The sequence below is a fragment of the Ictidomys tridecemlineatus genome, chromosome 8, assembly GCF_052094955.1.
Source record: "Ictidomys tridecemlineatus isolate mIctTri1 chromosome 8, mIctTri1.hap1, whole genome shotgun sequence".
Taxonomy (NCBI): domain Eukaryota; kingdom Metazoa; phylum Chordata; class Mammalia; order Rodentia; family Sciuridae; genus Ictidomys; species Ictidomys tridecemlineatus.
The window spans coordinates 53,918,296-53,944,924 of record NC_135484.1 but is presented as its reverse complement, the minus strand read 5'-3'; the positions used below and the strand labels follow the sequence as shown (position 1 = coordinate 53,944,924).

The window sequence follows — 26,629 nt, the reverse complement described above, 5'->3', positions numbered from 1 at the left end:
TTTTAAAGAAAGTATACTTTTGGCTTTATTGTTATGATTTTGAGTTATGAATACAGGTTATATGGGCTTGAATATACCTTAAGCATGGTTAGCTCACTGTCCCATACAAAGATTAAATGTTTAATTACTGTTACCATCATGGTGGTTACATGCCTGTAGTCCCAGCTACTCAAGAAGGCTGAAGCAGGAGGACTGCAAGTTTAGGTCAGTAGGATGTTATCTTAAAATAAGGAAAAAAAAAAAAGGGACAAGATGTAGTTCAGTGGCAGAGTACTTGCCTGGCATTCGAGAGGCCCTGGGTTCAATGCTTAGTATAGAAAAAAATAAAAATTACTCTTAGGGGGTCAACTAAATGTTGTGATTTGTCATATTTAGCCCTGACTTATCTTGGACTGGCAACTGTGTTGCCTAAGAGAAATAAAGAAGTAGAAGCAACTGCTTTACCCAATTCAATCTATATATGACTTCATTTGTTTTGAATAATAAAGAATATACTGGAAAGGTCAGAAAGACCATAACCTTTGGCTGGTGAACATTTTAATACTTATCAAAAAGCCTAAATCAACACCTCAAAGAAAAATTACCCTATTCTTTAAGAGATGTTATAATGAAAATGAAAACCATTTATCATTATTTGGTACTATAGAGGAAACATGATACAACATACACACACACACACAAAAAAACAAAAAACAAAAAACAAAAAACAAACATGTTTAGCTGCCCAGACAGAGCACATTATAAACGTCTTATGGCTATCACATCTCTTTAAGAACCTAAGTTGTCAGCTCAGAGAGCCTGATTTCAAGCATTTACCATCCTGCTATAGCTGGAGCAGTCAAACATGTTCACAGGTCAGCTTTGCTCCTGGACAAGTGGAGTGGGCTGGGGCACATGGTGAGTAGGTGGTGGTGATTCAGGCTCCTGAGTCAGGTGCAGGTGCTGAGCTGGATCTGAAGCACTTGCTGCTAAATGGAGCTCCTCTGTTTGCTCTTGATGGGCATGAAGATGTTCCAGGGTTTCCTTGGACAGTGTAATTACATGCACTGGCTCTGTCTGTGAGGGCTCCATCTGGCTTTCAATCATATTGAGACTCTGAATGTGTTCTGTTTGCTCCTGCTGAGCTGAAAGAATTAAATTCTGCAGTTGCTCTGGCTGCTGTGTGAGCAGGGTGAGATTAGCAGCCTGGTCTGCGGTCATGTTCTGGGAACTCTCAGCAGTCATGATACTGATTCCCTGACTAGGACCAGGCATGAAATTGATGTTATGTACAGAATCAGTTACCAGAAGCTGAATCTCTTGCTCTCCAGAGGTAGAGAGCTGGTATGGCTGTAGCTGAAGAATATTTCTGACCTCTTCTGTACTACTACTACTACCAGAAACACTGCTGGCATCTGATGCATGCTTCTCTTTACTGTGGATTTTCAAGTGAGCCTTCAAGTTGTCTAAGCGAGCAAACTGTAAGTTACACTCTGGGCAGGAGAAAGGCTTTTTGCCTGTGTGCAGAATGCAATGTCTCCTTTTGGCACTGGAGTCAGAGAAGGATTTGCCACAGATGCCACAGGAGTATGGCTTTTCTCCTCTACAAGAAAACACACATTTTATTTTAAAACAGAAATATCTATTTATTATTTCCTGGCTAGTTATGCCTAGTCTTTGAGTATGTAAACCATGGGTTCCCACTAAGGATGCAGGGCAAGTTACATTTCCTTGGGCTTCAGTTTCTAATCTGAAAAAAAATTTAAAAAGGTTTGAGAAAAAAATAAACAAGGGATGGGTGTGGTGCTTGAGGTAAGGTGGCAGATGGGGTTGGGCTAGATGTAATAAAATTTTATGATTCCATTGTACATATTTCAGATAAGAAAGTATTTACGCTGTATACATAGTTTTGTTTTAGTTCTTACAGCCATTTTTTAGACTTTAATATCCAAATAGGTACACATGATTAATGTAATTTTGTGAGTAAAACATTCAGAAAAAATTAGAATTTAATGCTTATTTTTAATCAAAGATTCATGCTTTGGACTAGCCCCCAATTCAAAATAAAAATTAAATAAATGAAATCAACAATGCAAATTTTTACTGGTCAGCATCGTATTGCTAATTTTGCCTAAGTGAGAAATTTCATTATTGAGAAGGTAAAACAAGCAAATTAAAAAAAAAAAAAAAAGGAAGAAAGGAAAGATAAAACAAAATAATAAACTACCAGAGTCACAATTTGGGGAACAGGATTATATAGGTAATATGTCATCCCAAAGAACAATACCATAGAAATATCTGCAGAACTTTACCGATGAATTCTGATGTGGGTCTGAAGAGAACTCTTTGCCGTGAAAGACTTGCCACAGATTTCACAAGTAAATGGCTTTTCACCTAAGAAAAGGGAAACATATAAAAATACATATTTGGCATTTAAAAAAACTCTGAACCACTTCATGGTTCCACAATGTGAAAAGAACAAATGCAATCAACAAGAAGGAAGAAAGCACAACAACGCAACTGCTCTGCACCCCACATGAAGCTGAGTGTCAAGAGCAGGCAGAGGAAGCAGGCATGCTTTGTTCCCTTGAACACCTCAAAACCAAAAGAGGAGGTCATGTTTACATACAGGAAACAAAGGAACTCACTATATTTTCCTCCTATATTTTCCACTCTTAGTTCTAATAGTGCTTTCTACACTCCTACCTTACTGCTGTTTAGGTAGCCCATATAACCTTTGCAGGGACTCCTGTGCAGTAGGGTGACTTATATATTATTCACAGGCATATCTACCTTTCAAATATACCCAGAATCTGACCTGCCACTTGTTTGTGCCATACCATCCCTCCTGAATCATTTCCTCAGCTGCCACCCTGGATGTGTGCTGCCACCAACCCTTCTGGATCACAGTGGAAACCTCCAAAAGGGCCTCTTGTTTCTCTGCCACTTATTGTCAATGCAACAGCCAGAGTGATCCCTGGTACAGAGTCAGATCACTCCAAGCTGGGGCTACAAATGCTCTAATGGCTCACCATCCCAATGTAACAGCCAAGAAAACCATTGGCCTACAAAGGGATCACAGATCTGTACCTTCCCACACATCTTCCTGGCTCCAAATCTCCCTGAGCTCATTTCAGGATCTCTCTCGGGGAGAGATCACTCACCTCATCTCTCATGTGCTGCTTTACCAGTGGTTTTATCACCACAATCTCCACGACTACCACCACCGTACACTCTTTGATCCACTCCCTGACTTAGTTTTTCCATAATGTTACCACCATCTCATATACTGTACACTGTACTTATTACCTATGTCTTCCCTTGTTATGTAAGAAAATCTGTGAGCTTATCTACTCCTAGTCCCCAGTGCCTAGGATCTGGCCTTTCTCTCTATTTCAGAAATCCCTGATGAATGTTTGAATTTTACATGGGTGAACTAAGGCCCACATTAGACAGTATGACTATTCAAATCCTACTCTGCTTCATTAACATCAACAAATGTTTATTCAGTGCTAGTTTACACTAACATAATAACACACTGTGCCCCCAAGAAACAAAATTGTTTCCAATGTAGATGACAGAAATACATATTTTATGTGATATATAAAATATACATATATGAAGCAACAAAGTATACATGTATGAAGCATATATATACATAAAGCAACAAAATCCCACTTCAATTGGAGAAAAGCAAGGGTAAGTGCAATTTTAAGGGAGGATGGTCCCTTAGCTTCCCTTTCAGGCTTGACAATTCTCCGAGTTGCACTTAAGGAGAAGACACCTGTTACTAACTGGATAAATCTGCATCTTTGCATCATTAACTCCATCCCCTCCCCCTACTAGAAATTGAGCCCAGGGGTGCTCTACCACTTAACTACTCTCCCACCCCTTTTTATTTTTTATTCTGAGACGGGGTCTTCCTAAATTGCTGATGTTGGCCTCGAACTTGTGATCCTCCTAACTCAGTCTCCTGAGTTCCTGGGATTACAGGGGGGCACCACCACACCCAACTGCATCAAGACCAGGCCACTTTCTAAATCAGAGCTGGAGTCTACTTTGATCTTGGTTGGTTTTCCCCTCTCAATTAAATTCAAAGACTGAGTACCTGTTCTGTTTGCTTGTGATTTTAAAGTTCTGTGTCAGAAACACAAATAACAATGTTAATTTTACCCTTCAATTCCAGCTGGGTTTCTATCTCAGAAAATTTGTTGGCAAACATTATTATTATTATTTTTTAATATTTATTTTTCAGTTTTCGGTGGACACAACATCTTTATTTTATTTTATGTGGTGCTGAGGATCGAACCTAGTGCCCCAAGCATGCCAGGCGAGCGTGCTACCGCTTGAGCCACATCCCCAGCCCCAGGAAACATTATTTTTAAGAGCAAGCAATCATTTGAATTAATGGGAATTTTTTCCAGAAACAATATTTTGCAGCTACAGCTCTTTGAGGGAATGAGCAGTATAATAAGACAAATTTTCCTAGCCAGTATGAATATGAATGTCATAGTTCACTTTGTGTTGCTATAACAGAACACCTGAGAATTGGGTGATTTATAAAAAAAAATTATTTTTTACAGTCTGGAGGGTGAAAAATTTAAGGTCAAGAGACTTGCAGCTAGTGAGGACCTTCTTAATGTGTTACCTCATTCAAGGCAGAAAAGTGCAAGATGGTGTAACCCCAGCAACTTGGGAGACTAAGGCCGAAGGATCAAAGTCAGGGCCAGCCTCCACAATTTAGTAAGATCCTAACAAAAAATTAAAAATTTAAAAAAGGGCTGAGGATATAGCTCAATGGTGGAGGTAAGTGTGCTCTTGGGTTTTTAATCCCTAGTACTGCAAAAAAAGAAAAGTAAGTGGAAAGGCAAGAGCACACTTGAGAAAAAGGAGAAGAGCCAAATGCATGCTTTTATCAGGAGTCTGCTTCTGTGATAATGGCATTAATCCACAAGGTCCTACTTCTTAAAATGATTGCATCAGCCATTAAATTTCCAACCCATGAACTCTGGGGAATGTGGGGACACATTCAAACCACAGCACTGATGAAAGTCTTCTGCCTCCCTGATTTCCCTGTGTACAGCTCTGCCACCTTTGACAAATGACCAATTCCGTTTTATTAATTTTTGAAATACTAATAGATCATCAACAAAGTTCAGAGCTAAGAAACAGAAAAAAAAAAAGCATGATCACTATCTCAAAAAGGGATGTATAGTCTATTTGAGAAGATAAGCAAGGCAAAGCTGTATTTGAGTGAATGATCAAATGAGCGGTATCAACAATATTGAGTCCAGATAGGATAGTGGAAGTCAGTGGAGGCAGGATCAGGCCAAACTGGAGAGAAGCCCTGAGTAGGTCACTGGTATCAATGGTATGATCAAAATGCTTGTGTTGGAAATAGTCACATGGTAAAGAAGGACAAGAATTCATCCTAGGGAGTGGTAGAGCTAAAAGATGAGGCCACACCATGAGAAGCCATAAATTCCACGCAAAGGACCTTTAAGGCTCTGAAGGTTTTTAGTAGAATGGTGACATGCCAAAAGTATTATAAATTAAGTCTGGGATTGATGGGTACTGTAAGCTGGAAGCAAACCTTCTTGTTATATTCTACATACAAGGTGCTGAGGCCTGGGCCAGGAGGTGGCAGGAGGCCAATGGAGAGGGACAAGGATGAGATGACAGGGCCTAAGTTTAGGGAGTGGGACCAGAAGGAAGTTTGTTACAGGAGAACTAGATAACACTGATTAAAATTAAGGGCAGAGACACAAGTATGACTAAACGCTCCTCTAGTGGAACACTGCTAGAAGGAGGGAGCTCAGGGATCCTTTCAGAGCCTCTTCTCAGCTGGCTAATCCACCACCCCTGCACCCAGCTGGGAGACTTGTAAACCCATGCCTGGGCTCCATACAGGATTTTTTACTCAATATTTATTTGACCTCAGTGGATTTGCCCCTGCCATCAGTGCAAACCTGGATGGCTTTCTTGGTTAATGGCAGCACCACCCAATCCCTGTCCTAGCCAGGCACAACAATCACAGTGATACTCCCAGTTCTCTTTTTTCCATGTAAACCAGCAATTCAGTCCTATACATTTTCCCTCCTGAGAATCCTGCTTCACATGGGAACATAGTCGTGTTTTTTCTTACAAAAATTACTTAAGTTCACTGTAAAATATTCAAATGATATTGAGAGGTACAAAGAATGCAAAAGTGTTCCACATTCTCCTCTCTTCAATAACCAATCAACACTGTGATAAACACCTTTATATGCAAATCCATTGGTGCATATGCACATGAAGTACAAAGTTCACACCCAGTACAATGTTATTCTTTCAAATAAAGCCATATCACATTTTAAAAGGTTGTATTGTAGTTCTCTGTATATTATCCAAAACACACCTGCTTAATCCTTTAGTGATGGTCATTTAGGTTGTTTTTAAGTTTGTGACATTATAGTCAATCTTGCTTATAATCAATATCTCTATACAAACATCTTTTCACAGTTGGACAGTTAAAATTTTGGTAAATATTGCCAATTTCTTTCTAGAAAGCCTCCAAATTTTATTTCCACCAACAATACATACAGATGTCCATTACCTCATGTATTTGCTAATCTAATGGACAAAAACCATGTACACTCCTCTTCTGATGATTAAAAGGGTTTTAGAGTGGTTTGCTTGCCATTCCTATACTGTCTTCCCTGACGCACATCCCCGGCCCAGTTTCTTACTGGGGTACTCACTCTTTCTTATTTGGTAAATTAACACTTTATCATATACGTAGGAACTAAAAATCTCCTGAATACGTCTCTTCATTCCACTCTCTTGACTTGAAAGTCTTCATCTCTCTTAGAGCCTGCTAACCAGCTCATCCCAGACCTGTCCCTCTTGGGGCTGCTGAGTCCTTTTAAAGACACAAATAAAAATGTCCCTTTTCCCTTGCTTAAAAGCTACTCCATGCTTGCCATCATGGTGGTCTGCCCACTGCCTGGCGGTCCCATCCCATCTATGCACGGCAGAATTTCTTGTACTACTCTTGGATGCTAGGCTCTCATATCTCCAAGCTTATATTCCCTGCTCCTGTCTGCAGGCGCCTCTTTCTGCTCTCAGAACATGCTCTGGCTTCCTGGTCTAGGTTTCTCCTATGGATGCTTTCCCAGATCTTTTGGGGAATGTAACTCATCCTCTCTGTGCTCAGACCTCTACTGCATTGTCCTGATACTCGTCATCTCTCCTTTTTTTTTTTTTTTTTTTTGTGTGTGTGTGTGTGGGGGGTGGGTTGGGTAATGGAAGTGAACCCAGGGGCACTCTACCACTGAAATACATCCCCAGCCGTTTTAATTTTTTTGAGGCAGGGTCTCACTAAGCTGCCTAGGCTGGTGTCAAACTTGTGATCCTTCTGCTTCAGCCTTCCCACCAGCTTGAATTATAGGTGTGTGCCACTACACCCAGCTTGTCTTGAGATTCTTAATAGATAGCATGTAGACACTGTAAAAACATGCTGTGGTGAGAAGCCCCAGCTCTCAGGAAGATGGGAATAAGCAACATTAATGGACCATCTTAACATATAACTGAGGAGATTGAGGTAGCTTCAAATCCAACCCAAGCAAATGAGGCTCTGAATGAAACTATGACTTAATAAACTTTATTACGAGTGACTAGGAAGGGCCATCCACAGGTGAGTGGGAGCCTGCTGTGTAGAACCAGTGTTTACCTAACACCATTCAAGGGACAGGGATGCATGAGGAGTAGGGCTGCACTATGGAGTTGGAAATGCCTCACACCGGGCTTTTCCATTGCTTGGGATAATTCCCTTGACTTGCCCCCAGCTAACCAAAGAAGTTTTAGATCACTATCATGGTTTCTGTGTACCCTGATGTCAGGAAGATGTAGCCCCTTTGTTCATATATTCACTGCCTACCAGTTTTGTGAATCTGCTTGATTTCAACTGATCCAAATAAGCCTGCACAGCTCCAGGTACAGAGACAAGCACAGATGCAAGCTCAAAAGCCTAAGCTAGGCATCCTCTCCCTTTGGCTCATCAGTACCGACCATCTGCCAGACACCTGACATCCCTTTCAAATAGGTTCATCTCCCTCACTAAGGATACCCTCTTAGGGAATAAAATACATTGATTTTGCCTCTGACTTATCTAGTGCTTGGTGCAGAACATCTAACCCTAGGAGAGTCTGCCCTTAAAGATGTAAGATATGAATGTCAATCTAGGTTTTCCAACTGAGCATGGATCTGCTGACATGATCTGTACTGCTCAACCTGGCCCAGCGCAGGTAACAGGTTGACTGGTGCTTTTCGACACCATATCAAGTAGCTTCTCTGTGCTAGGATGGATCATAGTCCCAGCCATCGGAGAGCCCCAAATTTGTTAGTGGCTTAGTTTCAAGGTCATACGAAACACTTTATATTGTGAACCCCACCCCCTGCCCCAATGACACACCTACCATCCACTGTCTTTTGCTTCTCCAAAGTAGACAGGATATGAAGGGCTCACAGGGATTATAAGGGAAGATCTTTGCTTCCTTTACATCCTCACTTCTGGTCTACTCACAGTGACCAGATGCTTTATGGCTCATTGTCAGGAGATAAAACTTCTCTGGCACTGATCAACAGGACTGGGCCACCTCAGCCCTGTTCTATCTGGTTCTCTGGGGAGTCCATAGTAACTTCACACACTATTTACAGGCACATGTGTAAGTGCACACATTCATAGCTCTGCCTGTATCGCTTCCCTCAGATCTGACATGACAAATTCTTAAGTCCTGTAATCTGTTCCTCCCAGTCTGCTCCAGATTTTGTTCCTTCCAGTTGCGTTTGCCTCCTCCGTATCTCACTCCCATATCCAACCACAAACAAAACATGCTAAACACCTTCTCAGAGTTGTTGCCATCTCTACTGCTGCCCCACTGGGCCAACCTCCTCATCATTACAACAACCTTAAGATGCGTTTTCACCTCCAGCCTTAACTCACCCCACCCCACATGACAGATGCAGTTATTCTATTAACCCATAAAGTCAAAATTTTCAATTCTGAGAATATTTCAATGAAACTGTCACAAGTGCCGTAAAATAGGTTGAAAACAATTTACAGCTTATGTATTAACATTAGCTAATACTAATACTATTGTAATTATCCTATTATAATTATATTTCATATTTTATGTATATATATGTTTGTACAGGTGTTCCACATATGGGACAATGGGACAAAAATGGGCAAAATTCAAAATCATGTCATTTCACCCCTTTAGATAAAGGCATCTTACTTGGAATAAAATTTATGGTCCTTAGGTGCTTATGAGTACAGAAGAAACACAGAGAGGCACTTCAGAGGCTCTGGCCCAGGCCTTTTCATTTTTTTAAAGCTTCTCAGGTGACTAAAGTATGTAGCTAAACTGAGAACCCCTGTACCAATGCCCAGCTATACCACTTTCTCCTATTCCCAGATTCTCTGCTCTGCTTTAGCTCCTGCCTCTTGGCATTTCTACATCATGTCAGAAATGCTTCTGTCTGAAGGCTTTTACCTGCTGTCCCGTCCCCACCTAGAATGCTCTTGACTGGATATCCACGACGACTGGCTTGTTACCCACATTCTGATCTCCAACCAAAGGACCTCCTATCAGTGAGACCTTTCTAGAATAGTCCCTATATAAAAGAGCAATTCCATACTGCTTCTTACCCTGCATTTACTTCTTCATGGCACTCACCACTACCTAACACGTTACACACTCTTTTACTCTCTATCTCTGAATGTTAGCCCCTTATCAGCAGGGCTCTGTCCCTCTCATTCAGGGCCTAAAACAGTGCCTGGTATCCAGTAACTACTCAGTAAATATGTGCTGAATAGATAATTAAATTTTGCAGAAACCACGAATGGTGTCTGAGAAAAGACTGTAGAGACACCATTTTCATAAAACTCACAACCCATGAGATAATTTATTGACTTTAAGAAAACTGATACAGGCTGAGTATTTTCAGAAATGCCTGGGACCAGAAGTGTTTTGAATTTTGGATTCTTTTTCCCAATTTTAAAATATTTGTATATATATAATGAGATATTATAGGGAAGGGACCCAAGTCTAAAAGAAAATCCATTTATGTTTCACATAAACCTCTTTAACATACTCTGAAAATATTCTGCACAATATTTCTAGTGCCTCTATATTTTGACTGTGATCCATCACATGAAGTTGTGTGTGGAATTTTCTACTTATAAATATCATATCCATATTCAAAAAGTTTTGGATTTTGGAGCATTTTGGATTCTGAATTAGAGATATTCAACCTGCATTTAAAAAGTAAAGTCCAGGGGCTGGGGTTATGGCTCAGTGGTAGAGTGCTTACTTAGCACATGTGAGGCACTGGGTTTGATCCTAACCATCACATAAAAATAAAGTCATAGTGTCCATCTACAAAAAAAAAAAAAAAAAAAAAAAAAAAAAGTCCAAAGCACTATAAGCCATTCTGATACATAATTTCAATGTACAATTTAACAAGAATCATTATGTTATCAACCACCCACAACAGGCCTGGAACTGTGGTGCACGCCTGTAATACCAGCGGCTTAGGAAGCTGAGGCAGGAGAATGGCGAGTTCAAAGCCAGCTTCAGCAAAAGTGAGGTGCTAAGCAACTCAATGAGTCCCTGTCTCTAAATAAAATACAAAATAGGGCTGAGAATGTGGCTTAGTGGTTGAGTACCCCCCTACAGAAAAAAACACAGAAAAATAAAAAGCCCCACAATAACAAGTTTTTCTTATGTGCCCCTTACCAAAAGGTACAAGAGAATCACAGTTTTACTTTTCTAATCTTAAATTAAAAAAAATCTATCCTGACCTAATCAATTTGCCTCCTCTTTATTCCTGTAGCTGTGTTTTAGAAAGTGGTAATGCTTAAGTGGTTAAGTGCTAGTTCCAGAGGTGAAAGTGGTGAATTCTCAGTGTTTGTTACTTTCCCTCTATTTTACTTAGTAAACAATTTATCTTAATCATCTTCAATGCTGAAGTAAATTAAGAGTGAAGCACAGAAATAGACTTGTATTATTCTGTGGAACTAAATGAATTTTCATAATGCCCATCGAGTAATCTCCATTTTCTAACTACAAAGAGATGGGATGTCCCCACAGAACAGTGCTAACAATATTCTGCCTTGGGCTTTTAAATGTTCTATTTAGAAATCTCATTCAATATACACAAACATTCCCAAATACAGGCTGAGGAGGGGACTCGAAACTTCATTTGTCACTCTGCTAAAAACATCAAGTGTACTAAGGAAGATAAATGAGAAGGTGTCTTACCTGTGTGTGTTCGTAGATGTTTCTTTAGCTGAGACACATCCATGAATTTGCGTTGACAGTGGGTGCATTCCGGTAATGAGTGGCCTTGTCGCAACAATAAAAAAAGTGTCAGTGCATATATGCTCTCCCTGCATTTCTTCAGTGATTTGTGTTAAAGCACTTCCCTGAAAAATAATCACTTTAAATATGGGACTTTAACAACAAGAAATATTTTTTATTAATTTGGTTAACAGTTAATATTTCCCTATGTACCTCAACTCACTGTTTCCCTGAAAGACCTGGACCCTCTGAGTCCTCCTAAGCATAAACTTTTTCCATCAAAGCACTAGAGTGACTGGCCAGTTGATCTTGCATCATGCTCTTACTCCCTCCTTCATTTCTTATCAGCTGACAGAAAAAAAGGACAGTGACTAGACCAGGTGGGAGAAAGCCTGGACTAACTGCCATAAGTGGTATCTCTCTAGGCATCACTAACAACCTATCAACTGAAGCCCTCTTGGGCAAGTGGCACTTTTAAAAGATACCAATTCTGTAGGGGTTCTGTGTGTGGCATCGAAACTATGATACAAAAATTAAATTTAAATCACACATAGTGTAGAATAACACAACAACCTCTAATTTAGATTGCCTTTTTAAAGACTTTTCCCATAAATACCCATTTATCTTCTATGATATCAACCTAATGTTTCAGAAATAATTTGTCTTTGCATTTTTTTCTCCATTAATCTAAATTTTCTCTCACTTTATGTCATTGTACCTGTATGAACTCGGTAATGACTCTTTAGTTGTCTTTTCTGGCTGAAATACTTTCCACACTGATCACAGGTGAAAGACTTCTGTCCTGCCAAATAAAAGATAAAACACTTGAACCATGCAAAATACTAGAGAGCTAGAATAATCACACACTAATAAGGTAACTAACATAGTGGGCCCAGGTTCCCATTTTCTGTAATGATACAAATGGATTGCTATACACCCAAAAGCCTTCAGAGTTTTCAGCAGGAACTTAAAATGTGCAAAGGTATATAAAGGCAAGAGAGAGAAGTGGAGATCGGTGTAGAATTGGAGAATTCAAATTTTCCCCAAAGACATTCAAAGTAAGCTAATTCTAAGCCAGTTTACAGCTCTAATTGAAGGTCAGTGCTGTTTAACTCTGAACTCCACTATGACAGAGGTCTAATTCAATCTTTCAATGACACCATGTGGGAAATGGTATCAGTCTGAGAAAACACCATTTAGATCCCAACAATGTCCACCCCAAGGAATGGGAATCTGGTGGTATGTGGCCCACTGGTGCAAGCCCAGCTACCTGAGTGCAGGCTCATGTGCTCCAGCAGTGAGTGCTTGGTGGTCAGAGCCTTGCTGCACACGGTGCAGGTGTATGGCCGCTCGCCTGTGTGCATCCTGGTGTGGACCTGCAAAGAGTGCTTCTGGGCAAAGCCTTTTCCACACTCATTACATTTGAAGGGTCGCTCCCCTGGAATAAAAGCCCCAAAAGCTTGGTGTAAGCAAGAATCTGCATGTCTTTCTGTTCCCTCCCAAATTAAAATGATAATAAAGAAGTTTCTCTTAAAGACATATATCCAAAGACCAGTGTTACAGGAGAGACAATGTTGGCAATAAAGTTTGGAAGCTGAAAGAGACAATCCCAAAGCAAGCAGTGAAGAGCAACAAGATACAACCAAATTTTTAAGACAGAGCCTCCAAAAGGCTCAATAACTGTAATCTCTAAACACAGGAGTGACGGAGGGTAAAGAACAGTCGATTTCAAAGGTAGTTAAGATACCCAAACCCAGTCTCCTATTCCATACAGGCAGGACACTTGCCCTCTGCCAAGAGAAGATGGAAATTATTTTCTAAGACAGTAAAAGAAAATGTTTCTGGATTAAGGATTGTCAGGCACTGGTGAGATGAGGTTAAAGGATATATTTGGGATAATGAGAGGCTACTCAGACACTAGCAGCTAGTCTGCTTCCAGGTAGGAAAGTAAAGGCCTTTTTCCTAGAAGGTGACTAGCCTAAGGTAAGAGAGCTACAAATGCCCCACCAGGCATCTCTAAGGAAGTAGGGCCCAGCCACAACTTCTCCAGTAAGGCTACTGTTTCATAGGCACTTTCCATACCTGCAAGGCTGGTATGCTTTTAGAAACCTACTCTAACATATGATGAAGTAGGCATTCAAGGAAAGACTTTAGTAGCAGATATCAAGAAGAAGAGAAAAAAGGTATGTGCAGAAAACACAGACGGCCCTGAGTAAAGAAAAAGTTTTTAAAAAATATTTTAAAAGGTGAGGTTCTAGAAGTAAAAAGTATAAAAGTAGAATCAGAAAAATCTCTAAGGGCTGAAAGATAAAGTAGAACTCTCCCTAAAGTACAGCACACAATGATGGAAAATATGAGCAAAATGATGAGAAAATTGGAAGATGGGTCCAGGAGGTTCAACATGCAAACAGCACACCTGGAAAGAGAGAACGGGGAAAATAGAGGGGAGGAAAGCATCTAATGAAATAATTCAGTAAAGTTTTCTGAAACTGAAAGGAGTTTCTAAACTGTATGGATCTATCTATTATCCAACAAAATGGAAGAAAACAGATCCACATTCAAGTTCCAGAATCCAGAAGGCAAAAGGAAAGATCCTACATGCTTTTTTTTCCTTAACAAGTCTTACAGAATGATTTAACTCTGTATTTATTTTTTAATAAGAATTTGTATTTTTAAAAATTATTTACACATGACAGTACAATGATCTTGACATATCATACATTTGAATCAGATGGGGTATAATTTCTCATTTTTCTGAGTGTGATTTAACTCTTTAAATTAGACACATCTGTATCTTTTTTAACTCAGAGCACTTAGCCACTAATCCACATTCCCAGCCCTATTTTGTATTTTATTTAGACACAGGGTCTCACTGAGTTGCTCAGTGCTTCGCTTTTGCTAAGGCTGGCTTTGAACTTGCAATTCTCCTGCCTTAGCCTCCCAAACCATGGTATTACAGGCATGCGCCACTGTGCTCAGCTATGTACATATGTATTTTGATTAAAAAATAAAAAACAAAATGCAAGCAGTGGCACATGCCTATAATCCCAGCAGCTCAGGAGGTTGAGGCAGGAGGATGGAGAGTTCAAAGCCAGAAACAGCAAGGCACTAAGCACCTCAGTGAGACTCTGCCTCTAGATAAAATACAAAATAGGGCTGGGGATGTGGCTCAGTGGTCAAGTGACCTCAAGTTCAATCCTGGGTACTCCCACTCTCCCCCAAAAGCAACCTAGTACAAAAAAGAACCTGTAATACCAAGATTCTAGATAACTAAACAGGAAGTTCTGGGGGTAGGGGTCAGGCACATAAGCTCTCAGGCAATTCTAATGTGGCTATTGTGAACCATAGCATCAGATGACAGCAAGCTGCTAAATGACAGAAGATTTAGTACCAGTCCTTATATTTAAGTTTAAAATTAAAGTGAGGAATATATAAGTGGCAACTATAACCTGTCCCAAAGCAGAGTGAGTTAAGCACCTGAGAGAAGGCTTAAAGGAGGAAGAGATTTCTGGCTAGCACTGCACAGTACAGTATAGTGGATATTCAAATTTTCATTAACTAAAAATTTAAAAGTTCAGTTTCCCAGTCACATTAGTCATAATTTGAGTGCTCAAAATCCTATGAGGTGCCAGGTGCAGTGGTGCTGCAATCCTAGCACCTTGGGAGGCTGAGGCAGGAGGATTGCAAGTTCAAAGCCAGCCTCAGCAAAAAGCAAGGTGCCTAGCAACTCAATGAGACCCTGAGTCTAAATAAAATACAAAACAGGGCTGGTGAGGTGACTCAGTGGTTGAGTGCCTCTGAGTTCAATCCTCAGTTCCCCCCTACACCCCACCCCCCAAAATCCCATGAGGCAAGTGGCCATTATTCTACATAGTGAAGATAGAGAACATTTTGTCATCACAAGAGTCTAATGGACATCACTGGGCCAGAGGGACCAAAAAGGGGAAAGCATCTATAGCTAGAAGGCTGAATTATAAAGTTACCAACACAGAACTGAGCAAAAGAATGTTTTGGTCAAGATGAAGAATGTTTAAGAATCACAAAGCAGAGCGAGTGGGGCCAAAGCTTGATAACTGGATGAGGCTAAAGCTTTGAACCAACTATTCCAATTAAGAGGGGTTCTGGAATCAGGTTAGCAGGGTTCATATCCCAGCTCTCTTACAAAATGGGTGACCCTCGGCAAGTTATTCAAGCTTTCTGGGACTGTCTTTTCATCTGTAAAACAAGCATAATATTACCTATCCAGCAGGATTACTATGAGAATTACATGCAGTAACTTGTACAAAGGCTATATTACAATGCCTGTCACATGTAAGACACACAGTAAGTACAAGCTATTATTATCATTACTATTCCAAATTCCAAAATGCATTGCAATAAGTTGCAAAAGTGTAATTACCTGTGTGGCTCCTCTGATGGATTGCTAAAAAGTGATTGTATTTAAAGACTTTGCCACAGTCTTTACAGCGGGCCTCAGGACCACTAGGGCGCTTTCTCCTTCCATATATCCTCTTGGCTAAAGCCTGGTCGTCTTCATCCCCAACAAGTTTATAATCTTTAAGTTTGACAGACCTCCGAATCCTCCGCTTGCTGCATCTACTCTGGTGGTCCTGCCCATCCTGGGTCTTGGGATCACAGTTCTCATCTTTTTCAGTGGGTATCTCCTCCATTCTACCTGGTTCACAAGCAGGGTCAGATCCTTCCTTTTCTTTTACTGGAATCTGTTCATTCAGTACACCATTGTCTCCTTCTTTAACCACAAAGTTTTGTCTATTCTGAACGGAATTGTTCACTCTTAGCTGGATTTCCTCCTCTGCAGCCTGTTCTGATTTCCCCTCCTGCAAACTATTGACTTTTCTTGGTCTTCCCCGTTTCCGTTTTGGAGGATCATTTTTCTTATTAGAAATAACAACGACTGGAGTACCAGCTCTGTTCAAAGTTGTTGGCTTTGGGGAGTTATGATTATTCTGGAAGTCTGTATAAGCCTTTATCAAGTCGTAGACTTTTAAGAACTGAGCAGTAGCCAGGATTTGTTCTGTACTTTTCTCACTAGCATGAAGATAACCTGTGTAGATAAATTCTAGCAGGATGCCAAAGGTGTCTGCAACCATGCCTTCCAGCATATAAATGGACTGGCCAATCTCCCCCTCCTCTGCAAACATCATTGAGAAATATTCGCTACTAGCAGCAAGTAAGGCTTTGTGGGCCCGGAAATGCACATTCTCCACGATTAAAGTAATGTCACAGAGAAAGCCTTTCTTTCTCTGATCCTCAAAACTGGCCAGGACAGTGTCACTGTGAGTATCTGAGTGAACAACAAGCTGTTCAGAAGGCTGTGGTGATGTTTCTGCCATTTTCTTTAGAAGTCAAGGCGGCTTAAATTTAAAATAAGAAGACAATGTTTAATAGGGAGGAAGCATTGTCTAATAATGGTTCGTATGAACCTGTATTAACCTCACATTGTTTAATGAATTTTACTACTACTTTTTTTTGCAATTAAACATATAATCATTATTTCACTTTATCATATTCAGTTATTGATGCTCAATACATAGCATAAAAACATCAGATAAGTAGACAAAGACAGATATTTAGCCTCCATCTCAGAAATATTGCACCAAAATTATCAGATAAGTAGATATAGATCTACATCCCGTATTTCAGATAGGAGGAACAAGAGGGACAGGGATGGTAATGGGAAGTGAAGGGGAGTGAAATTGATCAAACTATGTTATATGTACGAACTAATATGCCACAACAAAATACCACTAATATATTAATTAAAAAATTAGAAATAATCATTCCAGAATAGAGAAATCAATAGAAATATATTAGTGTCCGCCAGGAAGTAGTGGGGGGTTGGGGTGGATGAATGGGAACTGAATACTACTGGAAAAAGAGGTTTGAGGGTGGTGTAGTGAGGTTTGTACAACTCTAAATGTATGAGGTATCACTGATTTGAATAAAAAGGGTAAATTTTATGGCACATTAATTATCTCCAAAAAGCTGTTATTTTTTTAAGTCTACTTAAAAACTTAGCCCTGGGTCTTATTCCCGTTGCACCTGATTATGCTAGGTGAATTTCCAACATTCTTTGAATCTCTCACATTCGCCTCTGGAAATGACGGAATAAGATCAAACATCTGTAAAGTCCTTCCCCGCACTAACTTTTATGGATGCGCAAATATCGTAGTGAGAACTACACCTGCCCTGATCTTGCACATTATCAGCTATTTTTCATCTGTGAAATATGAAAAAAAGCTAAGAAAATGTATGCGTACAAAGCGAATCTGGGAGAAGCTGCAAAGTTAAAACAACGTAAGCCACAAGGGGTCTTGCACGGAACCGCTATGTGGAAGGGCCTGGCTGGAGCCACACAGCGCTCGGCGCGGAGACCCCAGCTCCATTACCCGCGCCAGTCCCAACCCCGCAGAGCCGGGAGCGACGGCACGTGACAGCCACCGCCTCCAGGCCCAGAACCGCGGGCCCGCCAGGAGGACAGCCGTCAAAGGGTCCGCGCAGCCGCGGGTTCCGCAGCTCAGGGACCGCGGGTACCCAGCGGACCTACCTCTTATGGGCGCCCGGCGCGGTCCGGGCCGCGGCCCAGCCTACCTGGAGGCCAGGCGGGCACCTCCACGCAGGCCGCCCAGGACCCGGCTTGCCCAGGCCGCAGCTAGGATTCCTGGGCCGCGGATGCTGCTTCTGCGTCGGCGCAGCCAACCCGGAAGCGCGGCGCGCGGACGCCAGACCACGTGGCCCAGGACACGCCCCTCTTCGGGCGGGGCGGGCGGCACCGCCCAGAAAGCCAGGCAGGTGTTGTAATTGTGCTTTGCGGAGTTTCTCATGGTTTTGGACCGTTAGCTCCTCACCATTGCGGTAATCAGTTTTGCCTCTTCCCAGACGCTGAATCTGGCATTAAGGGCGCGAATGTGTGATAAATGACCGAAATCGCCTCTACCTTTCATTCCTGTCGTGGTCGTCATCGTCATCATCATCATCATCATCTAATTCTATATTATAACTATTATTTACCTGCTAGATGTTTTTCACATCTGCCTCCCTTTCCTCCCCACTTCCAACGCTGTAGTCCAAGGGAGCGAAGAATAGCACTCTAGTCCAACAGACCTGGGTTCTGAGAGACCTGGACAAGTTACTTTTCTTAAAATGGAGATATTAACACTAGTGCCCGGTTGGTAGGATTGGCATGATGTTAGCAAGAACAAGTATATAGTGGGCTCAGTAAAAGCCTGGTTTAATTCACGGTTGCTGAGACTAAAAATATTATTATTTGAACTTTCATCATCTCTCTTCAGTAGACTGTTACAGGTTTCTACATAGTCTTGGTTGCAGTGTGGTTCCCTGTAAGACAGGCATTTGGGAGGTGTCTCCAAGTATAAATCACAGGCAGAAACTAGAGTCACACCCCCCTTTAGATTCCACTGTGGCTCCCATATGCCCTCTGGATAAAGCGTAAGCTCTTGATATAAAGCTTAAGCTCTTGATACAAGCCCAGCTCAAGTCCATTTCCACCCCCTCTTCCAATGATTTATTTCAGCATTTTCCCTCTTGATTCATGCTTTATTAATACCGAATTGCTTATTTATTTTCCCCTCCACTTCCAGATCTCCAGCATGCCATCTACAGCCTTCATGATTTTGAAGCTGAAGATGTAATTACCAGTCTCTTAAATGTTACTAGTTTTTCTTAAAATTGGTTTAAGCCACACATTACCTCTAAGTCCTCCAGATTTGTAGGGGTCCAAATGGGATAGTGGGAGCTCTCCCTGACTTCTGCATGCTAGCAGAGCAGAGGTCAGTACAAGACTTGGCTGCTCCATTGTTTTTTGCTGCCACAGTATTGCAATAAAAATGGTGCAGTAAAAACTGTGGGCATCTACAAATTAGGTGTAGTAAACAAATTATATAAAAATTTTAAATGAGAATACCATTTAAATGTATCTGTAATGCTATGTTTTAAGGGTAAGATATTGATTACCTTTAGATTTTGTGTATTCTTGTTAAAAGAGTAGGATAGCTTCTCAATGGATGGAAACAGAATGCATAACTTTGACAAGTGTAGATAAATGTAATCAATCCAAAAGAAAGGAAAAGAAAAGGATAGAGAAGATGTTAAAAAGGTAGAAAGGCTTAGGTCACGTAAAGTCTTTTATGCCAAGAATAAGAAGGCTGGATTTTACTTTAATTGAAATGGGGACCAATGGAAGATCTCATAAAGACTGGTGAAAACTGATTTATGTATTTAAGGACTACTCCAGCTGCAGGAGGAAGAGTAGATCCTAGAGGGACTTGGGTACAGACACAGGGATTAGGGTGAACAGTGCAAGATGTGAAAAAGCCCATATTCAAGGTATTTGGTGGTGTGGGGTGGGGTTTGACAGGATTTGCTGAGAAAGTCAATTGGAGGAGTGAGGGAAAGAATGTAATCAAGATTGACCCTGGGTTTGGGGCCAGATCATTTGTACAGTGTTACCATTCATTTATCTGGAGGAAGAAGATTTGGATTGGGTAACAAGTAGAAGATGGACCTATTAATTAAATTTGAGATGTCAACTAGATAGCCATATTTGACATACAATATGAATTAAAGAATCAGGATTCAGTGCTGAGAATGGAATTGGGGATAAAATTTTTTTTAGATGTTGATGAACCTTTATTTTATTTATTTATTTATGTGTAGTGCTGAGAATCAAACCCAGTGCCTTGCATGTGCTAGGCAAGTGCTCTATCACTGAGCCACAACCTTGTGTTTTTTTTTTTTTTTGTGTGTGTGTGTGTGTGTTTTAGGGGGAGGGTACCCGGGATTGAATTCAGGGGCACTCGACCACTGAGCTACATTCCCAGCCCTATTTGTGTTTTATTTAGAGACAGGGTCTCACTGAGTTGCTTAGCGCCTTGCTTTTACTGGGGCTGGCTTTGAACTCGGGATCCTCCAGCCCCTTCCAAGCCTTCCAAGCCCCTGAGATTCCACCATGCCTGTTGAAATTTAGAATATAATAGTAGAATTAGCAGAGCATAGATTATGAACTATTTAAGTTGAATCACTTACAGAGTGAATATTGGTAGGTGAAATGGAATATCCAGAGTTTTTCTTTCTTCTCCCAATCCAATTTCTATCCTGTCCAATTCATTTGACCTTGGAAAGGCTGAAAGGACTCAAGGAGACTTTATCAACAGAGCCCTGTGCCTACTGGTTCAGGAGAACCAGGCAGGAGACTGGAGGAAGGAGAGGGTCATGATCAGTTGGCAGTTAAAGGCTGGAGGAAGCCATCGATCATACTCTAGAACTGTGACATATGAAGGTGGTGGAGCTCAGAAGACATTTCTTGGATTTGTACAATTCTCAGGGTGAAGCTGTAGCCCCTCCCCCATACCCACACTCTGTTTCTTTTGCTTTTTATTCTGTCCTGACTGAGAAACACAGGGTGTCTTGATGCCTCTAGGATTAGTCCAGCTGCATGTTTTCCTGACAGGCTTGAATCCAAGCAAACACTGATTAAGTAGTTAAACTGTTGCCCTAAATACTAAAAGAAACTAACCTGGGCCTTAAGCCAAATTCCTTAAACCTTCTTATACAAACCATGGCTTGACCTCTTCCTTGTGGAAATACCTCTGTAGAATACTCGTTATCTCACTGCAGCCCCTTCTATACATCAGTTCCTCTAAATGCTTTGGCTGATCACCTGGCATACTGCTTCTTTCTTTGGAATCCAAACTGGCCCTATCTTGAATGTGGGAGGTTTCCTGCTCTAGCCAGGGGATCAGCAGGAAGAAGCAGAAGTCATATTAGAGAACACGATCCCAGGAGATGGCTGATGTCCCGTGGTTCTCGACTCGCTCTTGAGCATGTGAAATACTCTCTGGAAGTCCAAGGAAACACTTGGGTGTATTCTGATGGGACTGGTGTCCTTCATAAGAAGAAATGAAATGTGCTAAAGGAAATTCAATTTACCTATAGACTGAAACTTGGGAACATCTGTATCCTGTTAAGAATGAAAAATTCGGCAGAAGGTAGTCTGGTGATAGGAATATGGTAAATTACAGGTAGTAAGTAAAGGAAGGGAGTTAAGAGAGGGTGGAATTTACATCAACAGAAAACTTTGTAGCTCCAAGCAACTACTCCCCAGCTCCTGAACCAGGCTTTGAGGTTTATCCTAACTTTGATAATAGGCTTCTATTTGTTTAAAAATTATTTTATTATAAAATGTATAATAAAAATATATGTAAAACAGGCTTCAAGTTTTTAATTAACTTTATTGAATTATAGGGATCAAGGAGCTAAATCATTCATTTTAGAGATTAAAAAACTAAGAGAGAATTCAAGATTTACTGGTTACATAATTAATGTTTGTATTTTTGAGAGAGCCAATATTACTATTTAATATTTTAGATTTTAATACTGCTGCTGAAAAATTGACTTTATTTTTTAAAATCTCATTCAGATTCATTTAGTACATTTTCCTCTATTTTATATATTTTGATAGATGTCATATAATAGGAGTTCATCTTTCCTAAAATTTCAGGTGATTTCTAATTACAAAACAATATATAAAGTATGCTTCAGTTTGCTCTCAACTTCAAGAAAAGAGGCAGGCAGACAGTCAGTTACTTCAAAATTACCCATTTATTTTGTCGGGAAAATGACAATGTGTTATGTTCACAAAGTTTATAAACAACTCCTATGTAAAAAGTATAAACAAAATTTCTGGTTTATATCAATGTTAATTTTGCTTCTCAAAGCTTTATAACATTTTATATGAGTAATTTTAACTGAGATTTTTCTACTGAAAATTTAGAAAGGAAAATAAGTTTATTAAATAAAATAGGTTATTTAAATATCCTAAATGAAATTAAATAAATGTCTGTTTTGTTAAAGCATCAAAATTTCAGGCAAAGAGCAATACACTTTAAAATTATATTCAAATTTATTCTTACAGAAGAGCAACTTTTCCTGGCTAGTAGACCTTTTGAGTCCATTTGAATTCTGGCAACCATGGAACATCACTCAGGGAAGGAAATGTACTTCACAGAGGGAGAGATTTTTCAGTTTTCTCTCAACTTTCTTCTATCACCTGGAGTTAACTCTTGAGATTCAGATTGTGGAAACCTAAGCAAACTATCCACTAAGTGGGTCTATATTTTTAAGGGAGAGAAAGGTCTGTAATTTATGATCAAAGTCAATTGCTCTAAACTGAGGTTCCTTGTATTGTCTGGTCATCTTATCACCCAAGTACGTTATGAGTTCACATCTCTCCATAAACTGTTCCATCTTCTTCTTATACTTTTTTCTTGTATATTCAGAACCTTTGGGATTAAATGCTGTAGAAAATTCCACAGAATTTTTGTGAATGTTTTCTGATAGGTTAGTGAATTATTAACTGAAAGAGAAATAAATCTGGGTGTGTGAATGAGTTGCACAGTGATGGATGGCTAAGGAGACAGTCACTTTCCAGACAGGATTTGAGGATTCTATTTTTGACCATAATTGTGTATATTCACCTTTCTTTGTGGCATGGATTATTAAGAACTAACTATATTAGTTATAGTCCTTGCTTTAAAACTAGTTATTCAGTTTTGATATTTTTTGTTATTTTGTATTGCATCTGCCCCTCCCACTCTCTCTTTCTCTTCAATGAAGCAACCAGCCCAGTTTAACAATCCTATTTATCTTATTTATAATGTATACTACAATGAATGATAAATTAGTTCTGAGCAGTGTATCATTAAAAAAGACATACCTTTTAGATGGAATGCTATATACAATAATGCAGATTTCTGTACACTTAAGAAGGGGAATTTGGGCTTCAGGCATCCTGCTGCATTCATTGCTTTAATTAAAGAAGATGCAGTACCCTGTAGGAAGGGAATAATTTAAATCATATATTTATTTGAGTTTGGTTTCTTTTCTCAGTGAAGATAAATAGAGAGGCCTATTCCTTTCCTCAAATAACCTCCCTGAGGTTGTGAATGAGGGTTATAAAGAAAGTCAGACGACCATTTAGCCAACAGGAAAGAATATACTAACTACATTTAATTAGGAAAAATGAGATGTAAATTGACTTAGTACCAGTTGGGTAATGGATACATGCATGAGTTTCATTACACCACTCTATTTTTATATGTGGACATTTTCCATAACAAAAAAGAAAAGAAAAAAGAAAGAAGGGACCACTGGGCTTTGAGCTATCTGGGCTCACCTCTGCTTCAAAAGATCAGAATTATCACCACACTCAAAATTCTAGAGCTCAGAAGATAAGAATTTTAATGATAAAATTTGGCCTTTATGAGAATATTTTTCTCTGGGTGAGCTTCCCTGGAATTTTGATATTAAACTAGACTGAAGACTAACTTTCTAGCACGTTGAAAAAGACAATGTAGTTAAGAATTTGTGATAAAGGTATAAAATTGTGCCCTGGGCATTTATTTTATAGAATTTTTAAAAACAGCTGTCAAAATAGTAGTTAACTACTGATAAACTTACTATTTTAAAAAGAGTTACATCCAATTAAATAAGATGACACCAGTAGATAGCTTCATCTGGATTTGGGGCAAAATACTTGTCTGGTATTGCAGCTTGACTCTTGAGCAGTGAAGAAGCTGCTTGGAGACTGAATCTGCACATTTCAACTTATGAAAAAATGTACAGACTGAAATTTTAAAATGGGAACCAGCTGGGAATAGTGGCATATGACTCTACTCCCAACTTGGGAGGCTGATGCAGAAGGATCACAAAGTTCTAGGCCAACATCAGTGACTTAGTGAGGCCCTAAGCACCTTAGCAAGACCCTGTCTCAAAAGGAAAAATCAAAAGGGCTGGGGATGTGGCTCTGTGGTGAAGTTCCCTGGGTTAAATTCCTAGTACAAAAAGAAAGGAAGGAAGGAAGGAAGGAAGGAAGGAAGGAAGGAAGGAAGGAAGGAAGGAAGGAAGGAAGGAAGGAAGGAGAAAGAAAGAAAGAAAGAAAGAAGGAAGGAAAAAGAAACCAAACAACTATAAGTCAAATGTAAGTAAATTTATATGATCTACTCTTTCTTCACTCTAGTGCAGATATTTAGGAATTGGCTGTGGAAGTAGGGGCTTTTCACATTTTACCCTTTAAATACATTAAGAGTGGATTTTTAACTTAAATTCATAAAACTCTGTCTTGAATTTCAATGCTACCAAAATAAAAATTGAAAAGAATAGACCATTGTATTCTTCTAATGTGTATCACAGAAAAATCATGTAACAAAACCTGTTCCAGATAGCCAGGCAAAGGGAGACTAGTAAGGTTTATTGGTTCCTTTAATGGAGGTAGTTTGTGTGGAAGCTTCTGATCCCAGTATTTCAGTGGAAACCTAAAAACACAAAGTTCATTAAATGGATGCTCATAAATATACTCATTCTGCACATTCAGAAATATAGATGTACAATTCATTTGGGATCCCAGCCCTGTTCACCTTGTCTTATTTTCCACAGCAACTATATAGAACTTTCTTTATTCTCCTCTAGTTTGATTTTCTAAGTACTTCTTTCTATCCCTCAGGCAGATGCCATGTGATATACAGGAAGGAAGCCATCTGGATGGAAGCCATCCTCCATCGGCTGCTCAAGCGAAGCCACACATATGGTCCTCTTTCCTGGCAGACCTTCTATCTAAGACCAGTCCCTGGCCACACTTGGTTCCCCACTGCATCCTCTCCCCCCATGTTATCTTACTATGGCAGTTTCTCTCTCCTTCTTTATTGGATTCTTCCCATATATCTGCATTTAAATACACTCATAATTCCTTTATTAAAGAAAATCCAACTTCACTCCTTCAATCCTTTTCACTGCTCCCAGCAACTAACAGCTATTTTCTTACTATGGTTGAAACAATGAGTCTTCCTAGAGATCACAAACTAACTGAGTTCTAGCTACAGAAGTGATGGGATCTACATGGTATTTTATTTAAACATTCGAAGCAGTCATGAATGTTTAATAATCATAAAGTTTAAAGAAAATTCATTTCCAACTTCTGTGGAAACAAGAACTGTCTGGTAGTACATGAGCAACTGCTGTCCCCTTTAGCCAGGGGCTATGGGGTCCAGTTTGCAGCCCTTCCCACCACTTGCCACTTGTCCTCTTTCATAAGCAACTGGCTTCCCTTTGCTCCTTTTCCTCCTGTCTGCTGAGGACATCTGTATTTGTAATCTCTGAACTACAGGAGGTCCTAATCCTCTCATCTCTCTTCAACTCCACTCCTCATCTCACTCTAATCAACATTATTCCCAAGATCACCAGTGGCCTGGGATGACCAGAATCTCACAGGCATTTCAGTCCTTGTGTAGCTTGACCTCCCAGCAGCATTTAAACCTGTTGGCCATTCCCTCCCACAGACTTTCTGTCTTTTCCTCCACCTCCCCATAGCCTCCTATCCTGCTCTCCTTTCATCTCTCTGTGGTTCTTTTTATGGGGTTCTTCTTTTTCAGTCTCCCATGTAAATTCTTCTGACACTGCTTTGTGGGTGTTTAGCAGAGTGTGGTCCCAAGCCTGCTGAGGCAATATCATAGTATTTTGGACAGGACTACACTATCGGCCTCCTAAATGGTATTCCTGCCTCTAACCCAAACTCAACACTCCGTAGTGGTCTCCCTCTGGAACAAATCTGATTCTAACACTGACCTACCTTAATACCAGACAGTGTATTTATACTCTCCTTAGGGTCAAGTCCAAGTGCTGTATGGTGGTTTTATTTACCCTCTGCACTCTGGCCCTGCTTACCTCCTCCAGCCTTACTTCTGCCTCTCTCCCTCTCCACATCACATCCAGCCATGCTGAATTTCTGCAGTTGCCTGATCCCCAGGGCCAGATTTTGTCCCTTTATCTAGCCCATTCTCAGTCCTCATTTAAACAATTCAGTTGTGGTTTTGGGCTGCATATTTTGATCTGGGAACTCCAAGTGCTTCCCGCCCTTGGGCCCCATCACAGGCTGTTGTTATCAGGTACTTGAAGTCTATTTTACCAGAAGGAAGCCTCAGGATTTGGGACAGCAAGGACTAGTCCTTGCTCTCTACTCCTCCATTTCCCAGCATGGTGCATGGAACACAGAAAATATTCAGTGAATATTTATGACTTAGTAAATAATCTCACCTCAGGAATTTATCAAGTTTTTCTTTACTCTCACAAATATATATACGATCACGGTATTCTACAGCATAATTAATGTTACCAGGTACGAGGGCTTCATATCTGAAAGATCAAAACCAAAGCAAAATAAAAAACATCCTTCTGTGTAAACAAAATGTCAATGTTTTCTTTTTCTACTTATG

The 26,629-nt window shown here is 40.1% G+C and overlaps 2 protein-coding genes across 8 annotated transcripts in view; both read right to left on the bottom strand.

Moving 5' to 3' along the window:
• Zbtb24 (zinc finger and BTB domain containing 24) lies at positions 1-18,054 on the bottom strand. 7 transcript variants are annotated; one of them, XM_005330158.5, is made up of 7 exons: positions 17,893-18,053; positions 15,724-16,699; positions 12,595-12,762; positions 12,043-12,126; positions 11,286-11,369; positions 2,292-2,373; positions 1-1,582 (listed from the first exon to the last, which is right to left on the bottom strand). In XM_005330158.5, exons 2-7 carry the CDS (start codon positions 16,676-16,678, stop codon positions 856-858), a joined length of 2,100 nt encoding a protein of 699 aa, XP_005330215.2. In that variant the 5' UTR covers positions 16,679-16,699; positions 17,893-18,053; the 3' UTR covers positions 1-855. The 7 variants fall into 7 exon arrangements, 5 of the variants coding, with proteins under 5 accessions (XP_005330215.2, XP_040139124.2, XP_077875637.1 ...); XM_078019511.1 differs by having other exon boundaries at positions 1,546-1,582; positions 2,267-2,373; XM_040283191.2 differs by lacking the exon at positions 1-1,582 and adding an exon at positions 1,600-1,729 and having other exon boundaries at positions 2,267-2,373.
• Positions 18,055-22,006: 3,952 nt separating this feature from the next.
• Ak9 (adenylate kinase 9) overlaps positions 22,007-26,629 on the bottom strand; it is a 126,102-nt gene continuing 121,479 nt past the window's right edge. The window contains exons 38-41 of the mRNA XM_040283189.2: positions 26,451-26,549; positions 24,574-24,676; positions 23,080-23,194; positions 22,007-22,660 (exon numbers count right to left, since the gene is read on the bottom strand). Coding sequence (XP_040139123.2) covers positions 22,458-22,660; positions 23,080-23,194; positions 24,574-24,676; positions 26,451-26,549 — 520 coding nt within the window. The 3' untranslated portion in view covers positions 22,007-22,457. The remainder of the gene's footprint in view (positions 22,661-23,079; positions 23,195-24,573; positions 24,677-26,450; positions 26,550-26,629) is intronic.

Excerpts from the sequence above, each read along its gene's own strand:
- Zbtb24 (XM_005330158.5), bottom strand. The coding sequence starts at position 16,678 with ATGGCAGAAACATCACCACAGCCTTCTGAACAGCTTGTTGTTCACTCA. Across the intron at positions 12,763-15,723 it reads CCATCAGAGGAGCCACACAG|GGGAGCGACCCTTCAAATGT; the intron begins GTAATTACACTT and ends CTTTTATTCCAG. Across the intron at positions 2,374-11,285 it reads ACATCTACGAACACACACAG|GTGAAAAGCCATTTACTTGT; the intron begins GTAAGACACCTT and ends CCCTTTTCTTAG.